Raw genomic sequence first — 24,501 nt, 5'->3', positions numbered from 1 at the left:
TCTCTCTCTCTCTCTCTCTCTCTCTCTCTCCTTCTTTCTCTCTCTAGCTCTCTCTACGTGTGGTGTCCGGCTTTTCAAGCGATTCACACGTCCACTTGGAGGACACGAGAGCCTTATAGGGGCAAGAGGGAGAGGGAGGAGGGAGGGAGAGAGAGAGAGAGAGAGAGAGAGAGGAAAAAAAAAAAAAGAGTTGAAACATACATATATATATATATAATATATATTATATTAATTAGGTGCGTTTTGACGCGTCGCGTGTGTCAAAAAGTAAAAAGACCTTCGACGTGCTGATCTACGTTATCGGACACGCGAAACAATTAGCTTCCGGATGCGGTGAATCTGAACCGGCGTGGCGCGGCGAACGGATACCGGAGGGGAACGGTAGCAGCTTTCCGGTTTTCAAACGTACGGTTTCTTCGTTTTTCCTGGTGAAATTGAGAGAAAAAGAGAGACGCGGAGAGTGGTGAAAGTTGTAGGAAGAAGAGGATACAGAGGCTTGTGCGGCCGTGAGCTAATCGACGGGGAAAGAAGCAGAAAATTCTAACGACGGAGAGGATGGAGTGGTAGGCCTCGAAGACGGCCCGCCCCTTTCCTTGCTTCCCGGTTATTTTCTCCTACTCTTCTCTTCTCCTTTTCTTTTAATTTCTCGTTTTCTTTACAATTCTGATGAAATTTTGCAAGGGATGTCACCTTATCGAGTTCAACTAATCTTTTTTTACGTGCCTGAAGGCATGCCCTGATCCGTAAGTACCTATATGGGGGTCCAAGGGTAACACTATCGTTTATTGAATTATGCGAAAGATGACATTCCTATGCAAGCATACATCATTCTATTGTCCTTATGCCATCTTCGAAATGAAACGTCATCTGCCCCCAAGGGTTAGCCGAATGAACCCTTTGTACTAGTATAGTGCTCGGTCAGCTGGAAAACAATTTGCTCTTGGAAGTGTCACCTATCCTAGTGTGATCTCGAGCAGACGGCACTAGTGCAAAGGGTTAAAGTTCTTGTAAGATCGCACCCTTTGGTGCATACACCTGTACACGACCTGACTCGCGTTATGTCTCTCTCTTTCTCTCTTCTTTTTTTCTCACCGGCTCTACGCGCGCGCGTCCGTTCGTTTGTCTCATCTTCGTACCACGCACGCACACACACAAACGTAGAAACGCGTACACGCAGAAGGAGCATAAGCCGACCACCGTTTCACTGCTAAAGAGGGAGAAAGAAGGAGAAGCAAAAGGAGAAGAAGGTGAAGGTTGTGGTGGAGGAGGAGAAAGAGGAAGTGAAGAAAGTGTAAGCCGGATCGTGGTCGCCGAGGAGCTACGTCCTCGGGAGGGAATCAAACCTGGCCTGACGAGCGTGCCCGTGCCCGTCGTCTAAACGGCCCCGTCGCTTCCGCAGCGGCTGTGTGTCACTACTGTTCCACTGCCTCACACACTGCGGCCTCATGATTGGTTCATTCTGGAACCTCTGTCGTGCGTGCCCTTCAATGCCGATTGACAAGGTGAGAGAGAGAAGATGACTGCCGGCTTATGTTGCTCAATTTCTGCTCCTATTCGATAGGAGCACTTGCTAGATAGAGGGTCTAAGTTTCGTCTAGACCTCATGATTTATTCATTCTGCAACGACCATCATCTATATTGGAGATCGTTGCCGCCTTTGTCGCTCGCTTTCATAGCTTCGTAGAACAGTTTCAACGAAATAGATTAATTGTAAAGATACCATCTGTGAATAGTATTTACTAGTGTTCCACATAGTAGCACTTGGCTACTCTTTGCAGAATCCTTGAGAGTGGTATCGACGATGCTACTTCTGATAGTATTACAGGATTGTATTACTTGATCTTCTGGATCGATATTAAAGAAAGTATATTTCTATCGTAGGAGTCGATGGAAGATAGGGGTCAGGGGCTTTGCATAGCCATCATCCCCCTTATTGGGTATAGCAAGCCTAATCCCATACTATGTATACATATTGTTAGTGCAGTTTCCCACGTGTAATGCAGAAATCCGTGAAAAATAGGGGTTGAAATATTGGGAATCGAACCCTAGTCTTCTACAATAGTCCATACTTCCTCTCTAGGGGATGCGCGAGGCTCTTGACCCCGCACTATACTTAATTAGTATTGGAAACCGTAAATTATCTGACAAATTTATAAGAAGAGTCATCCTTTGGTATCATGAAAAACAGTTTCGATCGCAGAGCTTTTTCCACGATTTCAGAAGCCACTACACTACAGCTACACCGATCGAGACTGGAAAGAAATGGTGTCTTTGTCACCGAAGCTAGAAAGCAAGTGCTTCCTGAGCTTCTTCCTCGTCGATTTCACGAGTTTGCTATTCAGATTTTCATCGAGCCTGCCTGCCTGCCTGCCTGCCTGCCTGCCTGCCTGCCTGCCTTCCTGCCTGTACCTATATATGTATATATACTTTATCTCGGCAACTGATATTATCTGTGTATCGGCATCTCTATGTACGACAGAGATTTAGCCGAGGGGGATTTGTGGTTTTATTGGATGAGAGGGGAAAGTTTGGCTAGCACTCCAGCTTGACAATCTATTGTCTTTCTAATCGAGACTCGGGCCAAACTTTGGCAGCTTACTTTTCTAAGCTTTTAACGTTGAGAATATTTGAACAACCTAATTGCAAAAAAATAAAAAAAAATAAAACGTCCAATGAAACCATAATTACACAAGCGTAATGTTTTCTTTATCGTTTGAAATATTAATCCAATTGGTATTTGAAATTGGTTTTGAAATATATCTGAAAAGCCCTTTGATATTATTCTTTAAAGAGACGATCCATTAAGGCTATATTCTATACGTAACTTTTGTTCGACTCACGTTCCTGGAAAGCTTTATAGCTTAATCGATCGTTACCTCGAAAACTGTGTTCCCTTTATGTCTCTGTGCTTTAGAAAACACGTGTTTTCGCCACACGGATCTATCATTATCGCCAATTGTTTCTGTATTATTGCCTGATCGTCCAAGATTTCAGGATAATTACAGAATCACTTGAAAGTATTTATGTCTAATTTGTTTTACCGCGTTGAATATTACTATAAATATTGTCTTCCCTTTGAATTTGTTATCCTTTTTGTAAAAATACGAATATCGGGCAGTTACTGGAAGTTGCTGGTCACAGAATAGCAACTGGACGCTTGAAAATCGGGAATAGATGTCCGATAAGTAATACGGTATGTATTAGGGATTATCGGTTCTTGCCGTCGAAGGAACCAATCATTCGGATTGCACATTGTTACGAGAGTACAATGCGAACTTGCACATGGATCGAAGGGGGGACGGACATCTCTGCGCGGAAATTATTTCGCCAATCTATTTTACTCGTGAAACGGCGAATTCGTAAATTCGTAAATTCGTAAATTCGTAAATTCGTAAATTCGTAAATTCGCGTTTGACTAGAACGTTCTACTTTGTCTACTTTTATTTTTTCGTTTCGAAGCCCCTCGAGCCCAAAATTGAATATTTTCAAAAAATTTCAATTGACAACATTTGCTATTAACACGTTCGCAGCTACAGTAGAAATACTCACAATCAGTCTTGTTCAGATACATGTTGGTACGGTTCGTTTCTCTTACGATTAGAGGATTTCTTTGATCGTTCCCCAGACGAATGAAATTACGATGCTCGACCTTCACAGCACTTGAATTAATTCAGTCGAGAGGGTAAAATGGGAATTGGTTGTTCGCAGTGCGGTTTACTTTAAGCTACGGTTCATAAATCCTCGCCCTAGAGAATTGGCATGTTTCTGGTGACAGGTTCGTCCTCCTTCCTGTATCTGCGAAACTTTTGCTACTGCTTCTTCTTTTATTGCATCGTAAAACTTGTAATATTTATATCCCGCTGTCTTTCGGGTATAACAAGTGCAGTATAATAAAACCAGTTGCCATTTTTCACAACGTTTAACCTTTAAATTCTGCTGCTACAAGTACATATTTTTTATTTCCTGGTATCTTTTAATGAGGTTAAAACGAGGTGACGGGTGTCGAAAGATTTTTGATCGACGATCTAGGTAAAATACAATTCAGCTAACACAATTCGTGTGGCCGGACGTCACGAAAAGTGGAAGGAGAAACACCGGCACTGCGCCACTAGGTTCGTTCGTCCATGTTCACTATCACATGCAACATTCTTCGACCCTACGTACGTTGACTTTTACTACTTGCTCGCTGCAATGCGCAACAACGACATACGCAGACAACCGTTCACTGAACCACCCACCCTTACGACTTACTTTGAAAAGGGTAATAAGCCTCGTTCGCATCGGGCCAACTCGGAACAATATTAGGGAAGAACCCTACCGTTTAGAGTTTTCAAAACAAATGTTGAGACTATACGCGTAAATCAATAACTGTAATAGTAGTTCTGGACTAGGGTAATATTTCAATATGCATCAGCTGATAGAGATCAGGCTTCAGCTTCGAAAATCGCATGTAATCGCGGAACTAGGTCTCGCGTGAACGTGTTTCATTATTTTTTCTGGGCTAAAATTAACCCGAAAATAATTTCAGCCTACTGTGTTTTATACCCCGACTAAAAAGCGTTGTCCTTTCATGGTTCAGAGGAACATTTTTAAAGCTCAGTTAACACGAACAAGCAGGCGAATTTGGTGTAAATTTTTGGAAATTCTCATTTAGCGAATACCAACGGAGATGATTAACAGATTTTTAGATGGCTGACGCTATAAATTTCATTTCGAATATCATTGAAACTCGAAATAATAAATAATAATTAATAAATTGAAGCATTAAATACTTGTCACTTTTAGTAAAGCTAAGGGATCTAAGGGATCTAAGGGATCTAAGGGAAGTTCTCAGGATTAGGTCATTGGAGGAGGAGGAGGTCGTAGATCGTTTCTAGGAAGGGAATAACCCAAGTTGTCCCGGGGATTCGACTTTGACACGCAGTATTTCGTCGTCTGCATGCAGCTGGCACGAAAGAGAGGACGAGGTAGTAGGAGAACCGGCACTGCGCCACCCGTTTCTCCTTCGTCGATATTCGACTGGTTGTAGAGCGGTACGTTGACTCCTACTACTCGGCCATATGCCTCTGAGCGTCGTTTACAACGCGCAATCGTGTTGATAACCTGCGATATAGAATACAGACTGCTCAAGTGAATAGCTTCAACCCGTTACGTCACTATCTATGCAGCGATTTCTTTTTTTCCCTCTCATTGGCAAACCCACCTGAAACACACGACACTTTGTGTTTCGTCTTTGTATTTCTTTCTTTCCTTCTTTTTATGGGTTTTCCTTAGTGGGAGATGCAGAATGTTGCATAACCCTTGTACCTTGTCAGCTCTCTTTAGTTTCTTATTTTTCTTATTTTTCTTATTTCTTATTTCTTGGCAAGGAACACAGGACTGTCTCGTGGAATCTTACACATTATTTCGTTGATTTCGAGTTGATCAGATTCGAGTAGCTGCTATGCATCATGTATAAAGCTTCGAGTAGTCGGATACTGAACTGATTGTGAGTGTGGCTCGTAAATTCTCGAGTTCACTTCAATGACAGCAATGACGACGATGATGATCGCGATGTTAATAATCGTAATAACGAAAGCAACGATCCAGCGTGTTCTACTCTCGAGTTAGCCCAATTACAGCCGTATTTTCCTCGTGTCAGAACGAAGCCTTTTCAAATTATTATATTATTTGTTGTTCACTTTTACAAGGTACAACATTTATTCTTGAAAATTTGAGTCTGTTGCGATTCTGAAATAGTTAAAAATTTCCGAAATATCACGTGAACCATGACAGGCTTCGATCACTTATGGCTGAAGAAATTTTATCAATTTTCATCGATGCAATGCCAACGTAAAAAGAACTGCAACCACAGCGTGAAATATTTCCAACGTCGTCTAGCGACGTTCATTGTACCAATTAAAACAATGCTGCAAGGTTTCGATAGATAGACGGACAGGTCGATGCTTGGGGCTTCCATAATCCATTTGCAAAAGCTTTAGGCTCATATGTCTTTCGCGCTGGGAATAATTATTTTAATTTGGGCCAACAATACCAGTCGCACAACTAGCAATTTTTCTTCTTCCCAAAAAGAGTTCCATTATTTAAAAAAAAAAAAAAAAAAAAAAAAAAAAATTAACATTCACCTTCGTAAAAAAGATGTTTCGTACGTTTCGCGAACCTCCATGGTGCGGCCCTTTCTTTCTTTTTATTTATTCGAAGAGGAAAATACGGAAAAACCGCGATCAAAAATGAATCGATTCGTTTAATAATACAGCAGAACTTGTGCCACGAACTCCCGTCTGATCGTTCTACCTTCTATCGATTCTTTGTACGTTCATTTATTAACAGCGATGTAGGGCAACGTTAACCTTTTCATACGTCTCGCGTCGTCGCGCCCCTACGACGGGAACCTTTGGTATTTTCGTTGAAACGACGCCCTTCGCGAGTCTCTTATTCCATAATTATATTTTTCAATCTCTTTTGCTGTCACGAGTTACCAAAATCTGCAATTTTTTCTTTTTTATCGTATACATTTATTTTGAACGAACGACCTTCTACATCTGATTGACGATCAGCCGTCTTCTTGTCAGCCGTACAATATAATGGGTCATAGATAATCTTCGCACAGGTTATAGTAATGTATTAATTAGATAAGAACCTTGTGTAAAAAGAAAGCAAAAAGAAAAAGGTCGAAGCAATTGTTTCGATGGAACACGCAAAGTTTTACGGAATAATGTCGTTAATGGTTCCACTTAACGAGGCAGAGAGTTAATTGATAATTACCAAACGGTAGCGTAGAAAACTGTGTCGTCGACGGATATCGCGTGTGCAATTAATCGAGAGTCGAGCATAAACGAGTCCTGTAATTGAACACGAAGCCCGAACCAGCAGCAGACTATTCTTGTACGCGAATTCTTGCTGGTTGCACGCAGATGGTTACACTGAAATCACTGGCAAACCTTTCATCGATGATTGCTTTGCCAATCATTCAAACTCTGTTAAACTACCAACTAACGAACACTCTTTGTTAAGGAAATTAAACAGCAGTACATATTTGAACACAGAGAAGAACCCAGAGTTTTAACCCATCCTTCATAGGATGAATGGATCCGAATGGAAACGAAAGGAAAATGTCCGCTCGAAAATAAACAAAAGTGTTCCCTCTAAAGAACATAGAGATCGATGGATAAGCAATATCGACAAAAGGATTGATAATAATTCGAGCACGTGCCGTTGAAGAAACGAGTTTTTTTTAGGGGTTTCAATAATTCGATGAAAAAGGTTCGTCGGATTACACGCTACCGAGCCTCTCTTCTGAACGTCAGGTGAATTCGTCGTTTCGAATCCCTGAATTGACTTGCTCAAACTCGGGCTGGAATTGGTTAAATGACGCACGGCGAGTATCGAGTGAACGTGGAAAGCCCCAGGAGATAGAAAGCGAGGCACGAATATAGATTCGCAAACTTTTCCACGAACGGGCCTACGTGCCGGCATTGTGGATTCATTAACGGAATCCAACTGTGAATGAAACTTTGTTCCTGGCGAAATCGGTCCGTGAGCCGATCGAAGCAGAATCATTTTCTTGCAACCGTGAAAATTGCACCTTCTGAAGGTGTCTGAACAAGTCATAAGATGCCGGTTCGGCGACGATAATGTTTAAATTTTCTACAGAGTTAAATGGAAAAGTAGATAATGCAAAATAATCTTCGGGGGATTCCGAATCGAAATAAACGAACGAGAATTCCTTCTGGAATTCATTTCAACCTGCTACGTCAAACAGATTTCCTACAGACTGTCTCAGAAAGTTTGTGCAAATATTTTAAGTAATTTTTTTTTTCTTTCTTTTTTAAATAAGCTCTCCTTCGATCTGAATCTTGAATCCAAGCCTTTCCAATGTTTCCCTCACAGTCGTAATCTCTTTCGTTTAGATCAAGCAACTTCCGATCTTCCAATTTAAACTTTTAACTACTTGCCGGTTTTTTAATATCAGCGTCTTTTGGTTGTGTCACTGGAAGGTAGGGGAGAGAAAGAGAGAGAGAGAGAGAGGCAGAGTTAAGTAGGCAGAAATTTGTGAGAAAGATTGAAAGCGAGCCGAATGGTGATGAAAAGGGGCACGGTTCATGGAATCACACGGTATTTCCGATCTGCTATACCTATCTTCGTACGTTAGACGTTTCCTCGCTACTTTTTCTCTTCCTCTCTCTCATTCGTCTCTCATTCGTCTCTCATTCGTCTCGGCTAGGCGCGATGTAATTTTCGTGCGATCGAAGCTTCTTCGCCTCGATTCAGGCTGAAGAGGAATCCGTTTTTCCGTTCGGCTGCGTGCCGATGAGACGTCGAGATGAGATCGTCGAGAACGATCCCATCTACTCTCTGCCAGCATCTTCTCTCCCTTCTTGTTACAGTTTCAGGACAATTACCAAGCCACAGGGTAAATCGTCCTCCTCCATGTTGCGGTAAACCTTCGACCTGCTCGGAAGGGGCTAAATTCTAATATAATAGATTATCGAAGTAATCTGACGTACTCGCGAATACGTACAGGTGAAAAACAATAAAAGTAAATAAAATTTGCGACATTCATCTTTTTCGATGATTAACGATAAGAAAAATACAGGGGTGCAATGAAATGAGAGAGATTGTTTTAACTGGACTGTGAACTGGCGTAGCCTCCTCTGTTCCCGGACGCCGGACGCCGGACACAGAACTGATAGTATCTGGGTTAAACGTAAACATAAATCAATCAACTTTGAGGAAAACAGGACAACGCAATTAGCGGTGCCGCTGCAAATCTATCAAGTTTATAAAATCTCACGGAAAGAAGCGCATTGGCTTTCCGATCGAGTGATAATGCAATAAAAAGCCCCAACCTCACCCCTGGTTTCTCTTCGTTTCTTTTTAATATAAAAAATAATTATTCTCGAAATGGTAAAACGTGGAATTTAGCTCTGGTCGTTTAAGGAGGTAACACTGTAATAGGGGTGCCATTTATGCCATTTGGTGCTTTTACCGAGCGATAAAGTTTCTGTTTTGTCCCGGCAACGTTTATTCGTCGAAGACATCGATTGATGTCCTTTGAAGCTTTTGAAAAAGAAAAAGAAAAAGAAAAAGAAGAAAAATCGCGACATAAAAGGAATCGTGTCCAGTTGACTGAATAGAATGACGTACATCATCATTGTACTCGATTAGTAAGCAAGACTGGCTGACAATCTGACCCGTGTATTATGCAACGCTTTCGAACGAAGCTTTCTTGTAATCGACAGATCCGATTGACCAAAGAAATAGTTGTTAGAAAAGCTTGGAAAAAATCTGTAAACTTTGATCAACAGATCCTTTGATACGTTCTCGATTCAATTATGATGATCTCGAAGATTGAGTTGCAATTGCAAGTTATTTAATGGTGTACGATTCTCAAACAAGTAGAGTTCATAGATACAATCTCATTAGCCACTTTTCTATTCTATATCTATTAACTCGTTACGTTGATTGTGTATTGCAGCAGCTCCATTCAGAGTATAGGAGCACGTACACATGGCACGAATACACTGGACCACACCAGGAGCACACGGTCGTCCGTCGAGCACCTCAACCACCGCCGACGTCGAGTAAGTTTATCTTACTTATGTTTTATTGATAACTCTTCGTACATATATATATATATTTCTTCATGATATAGCGAAATCAGTCTGTTGATCAGTACGATAGTTTTTTCTAGTTATATCATCGCGTAGTTGACTAGGTTTGGTGTTTGAGCAAGTTAGTTGGTCCTCGTATATATTAATTAAAAAATTTCCAAATTATACAAGAACAACCTTCTCTCGGTTAAACAAATTTGCTCATGCATCCATACCATGCTGTTTAAAGGTTAATTGTTTCCATAAATTTGTTGGAATCATATTAGTAGCAGCGAGCGTGAAGATACAGTATGCATTACAATTATCTCGTTAACCCTTTCGCTACGAAGGGCCACGCATGGGGCCCTTTGCAATTCTATTAATCCTGAAGATCCACTAATTAACACGCGTGTTAGATACGCGTGTTTGAATCGTTAAAAGCGTTGTAGCGAAAGGGCTGGAAAAAATTGTAATTTACATGTTTGAAATAACAGGGGGACGTTAATCGACGCATCGCGTGACGACACGCGTGATTCTAGATTTAAAAGCATCGATTCGATATTGGGCGTTCAGATTCGGTTCAGACTTAAATTGAAATTGGAATTGGAAATCAGGCAGTTCGTTAGATCGAGGATATGAAAAATTCACGCTCGTACGGCTCAAATGATTTCTTACATATCGGTTCTTATTACTCCTCAGAATTTTCTCCCTCCATAGTATTTTTAAAAGGTGTTTAGTGATTTTTCCTTTGATCGTGCTACCACTCATGTGTATCTCGTCTCGTTATATCGCACACGCTCTATCGTCACGTTTCACCTCTACCCTACCTGTTTAACACCAGGCCATCTTTCACCCTCGTGACTCGTATATCTATCATAAGTATGTATAACGTTCTGTTCTCACAATTTGTAGTCTCTCGAAGTAAGTCTCCGTACACTTTTCTTTTACAAACTTCAGAAATGTAGCAAAATATTGTAATAAGTAATCATCTATTCATCGTTCAGATTACAATTTTTCAGAAACTAATTTTTTAATCGAATGCCTGTGCTTTCCTCATTTTTTCACCTTTTTCCATTCTTTAATTATTATTTCAAAAGTGACCCTCACAAGTGTACGGAAACTCTTTAAACCGACTGTGTATATTACACTATTTTATGTACATACTTCGATAAAGCACTCGTTCGTGTCGATGTTGTAAAATTTCACCATTTCCTTCTTTTTTGTTTCTCATAGATATTATATTTGCTTCAACATTAACGAATCTGCTCGTTTAAATTCTGAAACATTCACCATCTTTATTTCTCATTTCACTCGTATATTTCGTCAAACCATTCAGAAGATAGTTTTGCCAAAAAGGAACGGATCCAGAAGCCTTTCTTGTCAAATAATAACACTGAGATAGTAGTAGATACCATCCTCTGGATCTGCTCCTATTTTCCAAAATAACACAAAAGAGAAAGAACCCTCCAACACAAAGATCCGCGTCTCAAGACACGTGCGAAATAAATCGTTTTACATACCATCCATACGAATCACGTTAATCACCGTGAAAAAAGTAATTAGCCAATGGTCGACCGGATGATGGTTATCGGGTATCGATAGCGAGCGATGATTTGCGAACGATTCACGTTCGATTTGGCAACGAGTTTGCCTGCGAGAAAAGAAAAAAGAAAAAAGAAAAAAGAAAAACGATAGCGTAATTCGGGGCAAGAGTTTGTTGTACAGCATCGAAATTGAAACGGGTCAGTAGACCGAAGAAGAATCTAGAGTGAGACACGGTATAAATGAAAGAAGGGAAATAAAGGTGAAAATGAGAAAGATAGAAAAGAAAGAGAAAAATAAAAAGAAAAATAGGGTGCCAGCTGCGAATTTTGATTGCAGCGAAGCAACCGAGCGCGAAGCTACAATCGGCCAAGTCAACCGAGGATGAAAACAACGAAGGTAAGACGAACGATCCGAGCTATACATATAAATATACGCAAACATTTAGAGATTATTACGGTTTATTTCGCTCGTTTTTTAACACCATTGCCATTGCCCCTTCGAAAGATATTCTACCATTGGCCTTGCAACCATCCCCTTGCGTTAGATATAGACTTATTAAAAATAATTAATTAACCCTTCTGCTAATCAGTGATTTGAAATTGATGTATGTTTTGCGGTCGAAGGGTTAATACAACATGCTTCTTGCTTGTTCGTTGGACTTGGTTTACACTGGTTCTTCCACTTAGCTACTATTAGTCAAGGGTGTTAAATGAAAATTCAATGTTTCTAAATTTAGAATTCGTATGGTTATTACTTCTATTATAGTACTGATCGTCAATGAGTTAAATTGAATTAGGTGAAATGTAAAAATAGCAAAGGATCGAAGCACGAGAAAGAACAATTCGTTTTCACGTTTAGAGAGGAAGGTTGTTTCGTATACACATTTCATTCGTGTGATCGCTCGAAGGTAAAGAAAAATATTAAAATGGCATGGCAGTGTGAACCAAGTCTAAACGTTTTCTCTCGTGCGTTCCCCAAGTTTTTACGGAAAATCTCCTGTGAACTTTTTCATTCGTATCTCGTTGTTTGAATGCATCCATTGTGCAGGCTGTGTTTAGGTTGCATCCATTATCCTTGAGCGTCTTTTTTCTTTCTGTTTTGTTTAGATAGATGACACCTTGTAAATAGAACTTTTGTGCTGCTAGACCGCGTCGCGGAACTGATCGAGATCCAAAGATATTCTGAACACCGCGTAACAATTGCGGAACGAGGAAAAAATGAGAAAATGAGAAAATGAGAAAATGAGAAAATGAAAAATTCAAGGCTTTGCGATATTAGAGTTTCAAGTAACCTTCTAAGATTAGTCCTTGACGCGATACCAAAATTGTAAGTGTTACTTGTTAACGTCACGAATGACGGTGGTGCTCAATAGACCTTATTTAATGAAGAAAGACATCTCGACTTTTATTTAAAACGTTGCATAGTGGTTGTAGACGGTTATCGTGACTCGGTGGAAAATTTATACCGACAGGCTTTATCTTTCATCCGAGCAGATATAGCCTAGATATAGCACGATGCGCCTCTGCATTTACTTGCACGAAAGTTTGCTTGCTCACGTCGCTATACATGCAACATTCAACTCTACAACTTGCCGCAGAATTGTTCGACTATCATTATCGTAATTTCTTCTATATGTACTCCATCCAACGAGACGAGACGGTACCGAAATCTCGACCGAAGCGTTTCAACAACTGGAAACAACTGGAAACAACTGAGCTTCGACCCTGCGTCGAGCGCGTCAATTTGTAAACGTATCCTGACTCGTCTCGTTTCGTTGAACGGATTATACATATATGTATGTACAATTTAGATTTAGAAACGATCAAGTTTTTGCTTCGCTAAACCACTTTACGCCTAGCCGAAGGTTAATTATAATAAATTCTTCTTCCTTTAATCTTATTAAGAATGAAATTTGCATTCAATTTCAAATTCAAAAAATGTTATGAAAGCGACATAACTTTGAAAAAAAAAAAAAAAAAATGAAAATTGGGAAAATTGCCCATTTCCATAAAAGTCCTTAGCCCATTTCGAACGCAAAAGAAAAGAAAAAGAGATCTTGTCTTTGTAATTACTTTTTCTATGAAAGGAGTTTTCCCTTAGTTCTGCGCATTCATCGCGCGAAACCTTATCCAATAGAGCAGTAGAATGGCATTTTAAATGGAGCATCCGCATTACGACCCTTTTTCTTTTTTCTTTTCATCGTATGAAATTTCTGTGTTTTTATTAGATTTTGCTGGCCTATGCACGCGATACTTACTTGTTTTGCCTCGTAGACATAATATCACTTTACCCCCTTGGACTTTAGGCCGATTGTAGCGATTAATCGTTGCAATTAGATCGCAACAATTGATTTCTAAACCCATCGTTTCCCTGCTACTAACTAAGTGTCTCTTTTGTTTTCGTAAAAGATAAATGAGCGAGTCTTGATCATGAAATTGCGACGATTAATTGTATCTGCGATCAGGCGAAAGAATTATTAATTATTTCATGTTTCCACGTTGGGCTCAGAGGTAATCGTTCGCGTCATCGAATTTAATCATCGCTGGTGAAGATACCGCTAATATTAGATGAATTTGCGGCAAATTACCACCGGGGTGTGATCTTGTAAATTTGCCCGACGGATTAATTAACGCAGAATTTCTAAAAAATTTTTAATTCATCCTTAAGGTGTTTACCTTGATTATCATTTATTTTTCAAATGATTTGTATCGCTTTTCCTTGCGAAACAAGCAACATAGAAGGATATAAAATTTTGATCGCTCGAGCATTCCGTTAATTTACGACTTACGAGAAAGCAAGAAGCTTGGAGAGCGTTTCGAGAAAGACTAGAAGGCGACCCACGACCCAGTTTTTTTCGCGACGACTACCGGACTAGACTTTTTGTTCTGAAAATTACTCTGGTCTGACCTGTTTTCCACTGCCAAGATGACTAATCAATGCTCGTTACTTACGTATTGTACGTAGGATGGCTTCGAGTCATTTTTCATCCGGAAAACTTCAATCTACGGGGTGTGTTCTAGCTCTAAAAAAAGACAAAGAAAAAAAACACTCAATTTAATTATCAATTTAAAATTCCATTAATGAAAAAAATGTTGATGAAATGCTTTTGATAAGAATGCCTTCAAGTATTATTATTATTATTATTATTATTATTATTATTATTATTATTGTCTCGATGCGATCATGTTGATAAATTATTCTACCGATGTGTTTGCAATATTGATTCGTGATAACGATTAACGTCGATGTTAATTCAGGACCGGCTATATTTTCGATCGTTTAAGCTTCAATTACCGCGTCGAAACTTTAATCGAGTTCGGGAGCGAATTTGCCAAGTTATCGCTTAAGAGGTAGCTGCTTGAATCAATTAGAAATCAAAGGCGAAACCTTTTTTTCTTTATTCGCTGACGATGAGTGTTGTTAGATCGTGCAGTAGGAAAATCTTCCTTTTTAAAGAATAATTTTCCAGTCGCTCGAACGTAACTAATTTATTCACGGTTCTCGTTCGAAATCATCGAGACGCGAAGAGCTCCTCTTCACCTTCTTTTAGTTGCATCGCAAACTTTTACTTTCGTCGCGATATACATACGTACTACTCTTATGTATGTATACCTATTTGTATAGAGAAGAAGATGGACGCGAGTTATTCCATTGATAGAAATGGAAACGTTGCCCACCACGGAGATAATTGATTCATAACCAACGAGTCGAGTGACGCTTGGAAATAGAGGATCAAAGAGAGAAAAAGAGAGAGAGAGAGAGAGAGAGAGGGAGCAGTTGAAGAGACGGGCTTATCAGTTTCGCGCCGGCTATTGATATGCACCGGAAATCCTCTTGACAGTTTTCTGGGTTGAAACTGTGACATGGATGACCGAGAAAAGCTAGCCGACAATAATTATATTACACGATCGCGTCGCTCGTCGATCGAGTTCTAATTGAAAGAAAACGATGAGGAAGTTTAATGGAAAATTTTCATCCTCCGTCATTTATACTTTAAACGTTCACAGGATTAATGCATATTTCAAACTCTTGAAAAGTTTCAGAAATTTTAATTGCATCAATGAGTTTAATAAATGGTGCAAGTCCCGAAACTTGTTTTCTTTGCTTCTCCAATAATACCTACTATAAAAATACCGACGTTGCACGTTGCACGTTTTATCAATGATACCACGGAATTGAAAGAGGATTTTCAGAATGAGAGTAGCATGCCAATAATATATCGTACATATACCTACATACGTGATCGCACGTGAGACTTTTCACTCGTCCGTCAATTTTCAAGGAATAAAATGGATGGATCGGTTCGTAATAGTCGTCCATGCACAATCTAATAATTCGTGAAGGTAAAACGAAGCATTTCCTTACGGTTGGTTGAACAGAGAGCCTTGATTTCCATTCAGCTACCCAATTGGAGCACAAAGCCGGGATATTCGATCGAGATGCATCGTGAGACAGTTCCTTGTTATGCTTAATCATTTCTGAAAAGGGGATTCAATTTTTTTTCTTTTCGAGGGTTTAGAAGAGAATGAAAAATGGATCGTTTTGGAGAACAATTGAATTCTGACCCTAGGCACGTTCTCCAAAAATAAAATTTCACCGATGAGTAATGTTAAGATGACTTGACCGGTTATACACCTTATGCGTCGTCAGTTTCGAATGTAATTAAAAACTACTAAAAAGAGTAGGTTGTAATTGCATTAAAATTTTCACGGTGCTTACATAACCGAGTTAATATTCCACGCATCGTCCGTCAGACACATATGTACATCCCATTGACATGAGAGCGATAGGAACGCGCGTGTAACAGGCATCGATCTTCCACATATATTGTACATATAATACATAGATTGGCTGTAGCATCGTCCAGCGGGAATATAGTGGTTCTAAAAGTAGAATCATCAGGATGACAGTGGGCAACGGAAATAACGGAAATAACGGAAACGTTGTCGAGGATTCAACGAAAAGGGAAGGTCTTCTGATAGACTAAACCGAGCACGATAACCGGCAACTTTTCATAGACAACAACTTGACCTCACCGTTCAACTTTACCCTCCTTAACGATATATGCTCTCGAATCCGATTTCCGTTGACCTTAATTCAACGCGAAGCATAAGCGTCGAGAACGAAAGTATGGTTGTCGTTGCGGTTCGAGACTCTGACATTTTATATGGAATATCATTATTATTTTTTCATGATTTTATAAGGGTGCGGGAAAAAGAAAGAATTGCAGAAGTTGTAAGATAGATAGATAGATAGATAGATTGATTGTTGATGAAACGCACCGTATTCACTAATTTTAATTAATATTTAAGTTAATAAAGCACCAATTCTAAATGCAACAAACTTTTTATCTTCACCTCTAACCAAAATCTAATTAATTTCACACACGTTCACTAAGCATTTATCATTACCAATTTACTAAGAACAAAATGGTGCGTTGCACCATCTTGTGTTACCTATCCCATAACCTTTGAACCTTTCTTTTAACGAAACACCCTATAGAGCAACGTTTGCAAAACTACAAGCCGCCTCTCGAGACGCTTTCCGCTTTGTCGCTTAAATAGTCTTTCAGCAACGTTCGCGCGAAGAGCGAAGAGACCTCTTTCAGGTACCGTTCAACCGCTCCGCGGAAATACAGAGCTCTAATTACGGTTAGTAAGAAACGCCTGGTTCCACGTGGACATTGTCTAAAAGCTTTTCTTATGCTTCTTCTGTTGCGCGTAAACGACGCGATAGAACAGCTTCCGCTTGTTTCTTTTTAATTTTTATCAAACAAAAATTCTTCGCTCGTTTGTAACTTCGTTTTGGTCATCGTGCACAACTCGAACACGTACACATACATACACGAACACATTCTCGACCGCTGTTAACGATGAGAAATCAATATTTGCTTATTCAATCCAGCACGGATTGAAACGTTTCACTGAACGGTGTTTATCCGATGAAATTAATGAAAGCGGTCGAGGATGTTGCGTGAAATTCGTTTAAGATACGACAAAGCGTTCTTAGCAGCTATGATATTCTTTTCAGGGCCCACGTTGGAACCACCGTTGCCCAGACGAAAAAAATGCCCGGAACTCGCGTACAAGACGCACGAGTTCATCACGGCGGCCGACGGTGGTGGCGTCGATGCCGTCGATTCGAACGTTGTAGCTGACAAAGTTCGGGTATGCGTAGATTATTTAATACTCCAAACGATTAAGTAAGTAAGTAAGTAAGTAAGTAAGTAAGTAAATGGAATAATCCTTTCTGATTGTACAGGAAGTTACAGCGCAATCGGGTCTACCACCTAGCCAGCTGAGCAAAGCGATATCGCGAATCAGCACGGAGTATCGGTTGCAGTTTGCTTGGCCTAGACGACCTCAACTGATGAACGGCGAGACAGTAGCGCCGGGAGTTCCAGCTGCCGGAATTCCAGCAGGTACGACAGGACCACCTAGAAAGTCTCTCAGCATGGGAGCTCTTAAGCAGGGTATCGCCCCTACAGGACCTGCCCCGGTGCACAAGAAACGACCCGGTGACGTCGATCACAAACGCGATGGTAAATTCGCCTATCATTCATTTCTATAGAACTATAGAATTATAGAACTATAGAAATTTCAAATAATTTTCAGGGATGCAGGCATCGGAGCTGGAACCCCTGGTCGGAGGAACTGGAACGGACACTATCGACGGTGCGGTGCCCGAGGGCGACGAGCGCGAAGAAGACGTGTCCGACTTGAAAATAACTTTCAGGTCAGAGATTCGAGTCAACGCTTCGGTACAGAGCGTTTTAAATATGTTACATACGGTAAAAGGACTAGAAATTTTCCGTGTAAAAACGAATGAAAAAGACCTTGCCTTTGTTTTTGCACGAATAATTGATAGTTTTAACGGTGTATAATCATTTTAAGACACACTCTGTATAATTATTTTTGTATAATGTGGAAGAACTAAAGCATCTACGACGACGATCCTAATTGCTGTCAAGTGGCGTATAGAATTGAAGAGAAACGTACACTCGTACCCTACAGCTACGATTGATTCTTTGCAGGGGTAAAAAGTCAGGTAGAACCGTAAGGATATTGGATGATAAAGTGCTGGGCAAACAACAGGAGAAACCGTTTCCTACCTCTGAAGTGATCGAGCTTAGGCGACTCGCTGACGAGTACAAGGTAATTCGACCTAATCGGGTACCTACAAACATACCACATCCTTCCCGTTTTGCATCATTCTCTCGCCTCATGGATCTTTACAAAGTTCACACGTCTTTGTAGCCTTATTGGCAACGAATGAAATTACACTAACTTGATCGAATCAATCATCGAGCGATAAAGGTGTTGTTCGATAACACACGTGCATGCATTTTCCCCCAAACATTCAGCTATTATTCAGGTACTATTCAGGTATTATTCAGGTATTATTCAGGTATTATTCAGGTGCGTGATTTGTGTCTTCCAAAGCATGTTTCTCTCTGTGTTTGTTTAGATCGCGTTAGTTCCTTAGCGTTTAGGAGTGATAGCAAGCGAATGAGAAAAAATGAATTTTCATTTATATTAGCATCGCGACTGGGGTTGCGGTCTGGCAGCCGAGGACGAAGCTTCGCTGTGGAAACGGGTCTCCAGTAACCATGCTCTCAACGCGCTATCTCTTGCCAGGCCAGTACACTAAATCCACTCAAAAAAGTCAATGTCTTTCTGTGTCATTTGCTCTCGTCTGACCGTCTGACCATTTGACCATTACAAACGTACACACGAGTAGATGTATGCAATCGTATGCAAAGATGGCTTATTGTGTGCCACAAGTAGTATAGGTCAGCGTATACATAGAGTCACTAGTCAGTTGTTATTCTACTCGCAGCGGAAACATTTTAGGAAAACAGATGCACACACTTTGGAAAGTTGTCTTTGCAAACACGAACACATGGTCGACCGGTTACTTGAAATGAAAAGAAATCTCTTGTCGAAAGAGTCAAGCGTAGTTTCTACTACAACAAGGGACGCGAATTGTGTTCGAACCTTCACACGAGTTTTGTCGTAGTTGCCTTTTATTTCTTCCACGCGATTCTGTCTGCGTCTGTGCGTGTGTGTTTGTCGCAGAAAACTGACGGTTCGCGAAACACGTGTGTGACACGAATGATTGCGTATTTAGGTCAGTGACGAAGGAAGAGAAAGAGAAGGAGAACACGAGGAAGGTTGCCCCGATTACCACCACGATGACCATGCCTCCAGCTGGTCAGCCATCTTGCGAACAAACTAGACCTATTCATGGAATACTGCAGGACGATTCAAAAACCGTAAGTTTCTTTCATTTCATTTCATTTCATTTCAATCGAATCGATTTTCTTTCAATTACTCGACGACATATCGTTTACAGGATATCGAAAGAGTATCGAGTCTTGCTCGCGCAAGAAAAGATTTCTTGATTCGCCACCATCTGGATCGTACTACTGGCGTGGGTAAGAGTAATTTCAAGCATATAATTTCAAGTTTAATTAAATGTACGAGAATGATTGATTTGCGGTAGGCGATGGTGCACTGCTTCCCTCTCCGACGAGAGAGAAGCTGGAGCCTGTCATACCGCGACGTCGAGAGGACGCGAAGGAGCATCGTGAGGAAATTCAGCCTAAAACAAAATCTAGTCCGAAGAATAGTCCAAGAACTGGTCGTTCTCAGAGTCTTGGACCAACTGTTACGGAACGTCGATCACCGAAACGTCAACCACCGCGTGCACCATCCGTCACTAAAGAAGCTAAAGTACATATTATTTTCTCCTTCAATTTTGCGAGTTGAAATATTATCGAGTAAGCCGGCTTGTTTTTTTTCTCTAGGAGAAAGAGAAAGAAAGAGAGCCAAAGGATAAGGAGAAAGAGCATAGAGAGAAGAGCGGAGAGCCTGAAAGGCATCCACGACCGAGTAAGTAACACGAACGAGCATCGTCGAATACATCTTTGCCATTTAGTATACTGTTTGCATCGATAAACAGTCGATCGATTTAGCAACCAAAAGATCCTACCTCAAATCGATTGGCGCTCGTAATCTGTCCACAAGTTCCACGTGCATTTTCGTGCATAAATTGACTTTGGATAGAACTCTTTATACGATGTGATATATATATATATTATATTTTTGCGATTTTTTACTGCTGTTTGCTCTTGTCGGTCCCAACAAGCCAAACCCCTTCTTCGTCATACCCAACTACTATATTTACCCTATTCGAACCGTGTTCCAAACGGCATTCACCGCTTCTAAAGAGTACCCTAATTTCAAGTTTCACCAGCAGATTAATTTTAAATCAGTCTATAAGAAGACAATTTGCCGCATAAGACAATTTATTAAGCGCAGACCTAGGCCAGATTCTTTAAGCGGTGTATGTCTAACACGTTAATTGCAAAGTCGTCGTTAATGTTTAGGCAGATGCATGACAATCCTGTTTAATCGTCTCTATCTCTCTGTCTCTGCCTTTTGAGCCCAAGTCTAGTGTAACCAGTAGTCCCATATTATATTTATTGATTGTCCGTGCAGAAAGTTTTTTGCGACGTGTTCCCGCATCCTGAACCACCCCCCTCTGTAATACCGCGAGTAGTATAATAACGCGAGTTACTGATCCCGATGCAACATTACACAGCAAATCTTACGGAGAATGTTACGTTACGTTTCAATTCCTGACGAGAGGTTTCATCATCGTTTCACCATAAGGATAATCTTCTGTCAATTTCAATAATTTGTGTTTCATATATCTGCACTTAGCACCATGATTTTCATCCCGCATCACTCGTTCGCTCGTTCAGTAAGCATCACCAGCCTACGTCGGTATCCGTCGTCGTCATCGTCATCGTCATCGTCATCGTCATCGTCATCGTTGTGATCATCCATCATTTCGAGTCCATCCATCCATCCATCTATCTAATCAAAGATGACAAGACAACACAAGCATTCTTATATCATCGCTAGCCACATCCGTTTCTCTCGTATCACGTTCAGATCTTCATCTTCATCTTCATCTTCATCTTCATCTTCATCATTGGAATGATGCTGAAGAAATTCAAGCGCATCCATGATCGCTGGACGCATCGAGGTAGAAATCCTTGAAACATATATCCTCTGCATCTTCTCCCTTCTCTTTGTTTCACTTTGTCTCACTTATTATTAAAAGAAAAAATTGAGCGAATCGCGATCGTGATCGAATTGATCAGGAGTGGTAGCGGGTGTTTCAGTCACGGGCCCTGGCCACGTGCGTTGGAGCATACGGGAACCGTCGGCGGTTTCCTCGACCGGTTCGTCGAGCAGCGTGCCGCCATTACCGCCACCACCCTCGGGCCCAGGGCCTACTCCGTTCTACAGGAGGTCCCCACAGGTCCACCGGAAATGTACGTTCTCTGTACCACGTACCTGTGCTTCCCGCTAGCCCATTATACTCTCACGTATCTCAGATCTTTGTCCATCCCTTTCGTCCTGCACCGAATACCAAATACCGAACACACACACACACACACACACACACACACACACACACACACACATCTGTCTTACGACTGCAATCACCGTTACGTGCAATGTTTCCTTCGGTTTAGGAAAGTATGGATATCTCTCTGCACTTCCCTCTTTCGAAGAAGAGCATCGTTGCACGCAACTGTACATTGGCGAACGACGAGCGTTTAGCGAATGACAATGTTTTCTTACAAATGCATTTCTTATCGCTTACTGTTTGCCAATGTATTTGCAGTCTTCATCTTCTCTGTGTATTTTTTAACACTTTGCGGTTCGCAGTTTGTTTCTATATCGATTAAATAGGATAGAAATTCTTTTCTATAGCACCCTATACATTTTTATATTTTTCTTCCTAGCACCCAGGTTCACGATCAATCGTAAATGTATTTATTTCTTCTACTTAAATGACGTTGCGTCATCTGCGGATCACAAAGTGTTCACCCTTCAACAGTTTAGGATACCGAACATAGAAGAGTATTGCAACGATTGATTGACGATATCAAATTATCTTCGTTTAGCTTTCCCTCTTACATTTCCTCCGTTTGAAACCTTGATTCACCCTTTCTCGTAAACTGTTAAAGGGTTGAAAGAATCGCGTGTCGAATTCTTGGTCTATTCTTGGAAACTACAGTTGTTGTTGTTGTTTATACAAAACGTGTTAGGTTTAACTTAACGAGATTGCGATTACCACTGGTAATAAGAACATCCTTGTATTTGCTCCTCTGTCGATGCAACTCGATCCAAATTCCTTTTCTTTTTTTTTTTGTTTCGTTTCGTTTCGTTTTTCTTTCTTTCTTTCTTTCTTTCTTTTTTTTTATTTACGTTAAATTAGATTATTTATAGTACACGATTCGAAAGCAACAACGATCGGCTTGCTCGTTTAGCTTTGGCAATCTTTTCAAAATTCATCTATGCTCGAATATTGTTCGTAACTTGGTGAATGATTCGAAACAGTTTTTTCGGTGTACTTGACACGAAGAGGAATCCGGTCCGGATTCTGAATATTCGAGTGTGGACGTAATTTTGAACGGGCTTGATAATTCCAGGAGACCCTTCAGCCCTCGATAACCTCTCCAATAAGAATGAACCTCAATGAAGCGACGCGGCCTTGCTTAAAATGTGTTATACATAATTGGGAACTGAAAGCTCTACTTGCCGAGGCAGAAAATTGTACCCTGTTTAAAAAACAGTTTGTTTCCAACGATAATATTTATAAAAAATGTTTCTTCAGTCTGTTTCCTTTAACTGATGATAACTTCCACAGCATTTGGTTCTCGTTTGGTTTAATTGTTGCGCGAAAGATAAGGAGGAATGTAGACATTTTAAGCAAGGAGAGGTCCAGCAATGTGTTGCGCGTAAGTTGGATAAAGAGAGGGTGGCCTTATTCATCACTGTGTACTTTGTGTACGGTATGTTCTAGCCTTCCTCGCAACCACCGCCCCTCCCCATCGCCCTCTTCATCATGCCAAACCTTCAACCACCTCCACAAGTACCATCACAACCACCACAAGTACAACCGTAAAACCCTCGGTAAAGCATTCGGTTCATACGAGTGTCCATCACCCACCTGCGTCGAGCGCTGCCGCTGCGGCCAGGCCGGACCGTGTTAAAGATATAAGCCGGTGCCAACAAGGTCCGCACGAAGCTCAGGCAAAAACAAACCGTGACCAGCCAGCTGCGGCTGCGGCCGCAGCCGCCGCCGCCGATCGATCCAAATCATCCTCCGATAGTCGATACGCGTCAAATCAAGCCAATCAAGCTAACGCCGTCCAACCTAGTAAGTAGCATGCTCTATGCCACACCACTTGTTCGCCCTCTTTTCTTCGCTCCAGATAACTTTTCTCCGCTTATCGTTTCTTCCTTAATTCGTTGCTTCGTTCCTTGGTGTATTTGTCTTTTCTCTACTGCACTGTTGTTCGTGGGAGCAGCAGAGGAACGTCATGTACGACGGATGAACCAATAACGTCTTTCACTCGTTGAATTTTTCTCTTCGATCTCCATCACACTCCCATGGACAGCACTAGCACTGTTGTACCTAAAAGTACCTACTTCTGTTCGTGCTCTCTCTCTCTCTCTCTCTCTCTCTCTCTCTGTGGCTACGTCGATCTTGATCGATCTCTTTTTATTTCTTTCTCTCTTTCTGTTTCACTATAGCTACTCTCTCTCTCTCTCTCTCTTTCCTCCTCTCTCTATGTATGTATTTTTCTGTCTCTCTGTCGTTGTGTATCTTTCAGAATGACATCGAGGATGATCCCTGCCAAGGGATGTTCCGCGGGACTTGTATATTTGTTCGCGCTGATACGTGTTTCTCCAAATTCCAAATATCCTCACGCTTTCAAAGCCCGTTCGCTTCACGAATTTTAGAAAGAATTTCTCATTTTTCAAGAGCGATTAAAGGGTGAGAAACGTAAGTGTGCGCTTCCAGCAAACCCAATTTGACGCGGAAACGAATATCCTTCACACGATACGAACACGAACACGAACACGAACACGAACACGATCTCGCTTAGTTAATGTGCGCGATCTCTTCTTCGTCAACTGCCTCTCTAGGGTCGCCAACTCTCGTGGACTGTACGAAGGAAAGCAGAGCAAGAAAAGGGGGAGCAATTATCCACGTCAACTTACGCCGCGCCGCGCCGCGCCGCGCCGCGAGTAAATGTTTCTCTGCGGTAGAGAAGAGAACAATAGCCTTGTATGTTAGAGCCCTTTGTCGACCTGTTGCGCGCAGCCGACATAGCCACCTTCACACACAATATATTGTACAATGTACAATGTACGATGTACAATGTATACCGTCACCACCAGATCTACTAACGTTTCCGCCTTCACTTTGTGTGCGCGTCTGTGTATATATGTATATCTGTACGTATTGTTTCCTGCATTCTGAGTACGCT

At 41.0% G+C, this 24,501-nt stretch overlaps 1 protein-coding gene across 18 annotated transcripts in view; it reads left to right on the top strand.

Moving 5' to 3' along the window:
• LOC114880282 (mediator of DNA damage checkpoint protein 1) overlaps window positions 1–24,501 on the top strand; it is a 32,537-nt gene that overhangs the window by 5,771 nt on the left and 2,265 nt on the right. For 2 of the 18 annotated variants that reach the window (XM_046288562.1, XM_029196132.2), the window contains exons 2-16: window positions 237–563; window positions 1,178–1,502; window positions 9,479–9,584; window positions 11,475–11,534; window positions 17,169–17,305; window positions 17,400–17,679; window positions 17,753–17,873; window positions 18,172–18,292; window positions 18,678–18,775; window positions 19,269–19,413; window positions 19,494–19,575; window positions 19,644–19,873; window positions 19,948–20,032; window positions 21,313–21,486; window positions 23,028–23,384. In XM_046288562.1, the coding sequence (XP_046144518.1) occupies window positions 1,446–1,502; window positions 9,479–9,584; window positions 11,475–11,534; window positions 17,169–17,305; window positions 17,400–17,679; window positions 17,753–17,873; window positions 18,172–18,292; window positions 18,678–18,775; window positions 19,269–19,413; window positions 19,494–19,575; window positions 19,644–19,873; window positions 19,948–20,032; window positions 21,313–21,486; window positions 23,028–23,384 (2,053 nt within the window). In that variant the 5' untranslated portion in view covers window positions 237–563; window positions 1,178–1,445. Of the gene's footprint in view, window positions 1–236; window positions 604–1,161; window positions 1,503–9,478; window positions 9,585–11,474; window positions 11,535–17,168; window positions 17,306–17,399; window positions 17,680–17,752; window positions 17,874–18,171; window positions 18,293–18,677; window positions 18,776–19,268; window positions 19,414–19,493; window positions 19,576–19,643; window positions 19,874–19,947; window positions 20,033–21,312; window positions 21,487–23,027; window positions 23,385–24,501 lie in introns of all 18 variants that reach the window. The other 16 variants (XM_029196125.2, XM_046288563.1, XM_029196139.2 and 13 more) reach the window with 15 other exon arrangements.

This window comes from Osmia bicornis, chromosome 13 (assembly GCF_907164935.1).
Source record: "Osmia bicornis bicornis chromosome 13, iOsmBic2.1, whole genome shotgun sequence".
Classification (NCBI taxonomy): Eukaryota; Metazoa; Arthropoda; class Insecta; order Hymenoptera; family Megachilidae; genus Osmia; species Osmia bicornis.
Note: the sequence above shows the minus strand (reverse complement) of the source record. Positions and strands in the feature narration are given on the sequence as shown.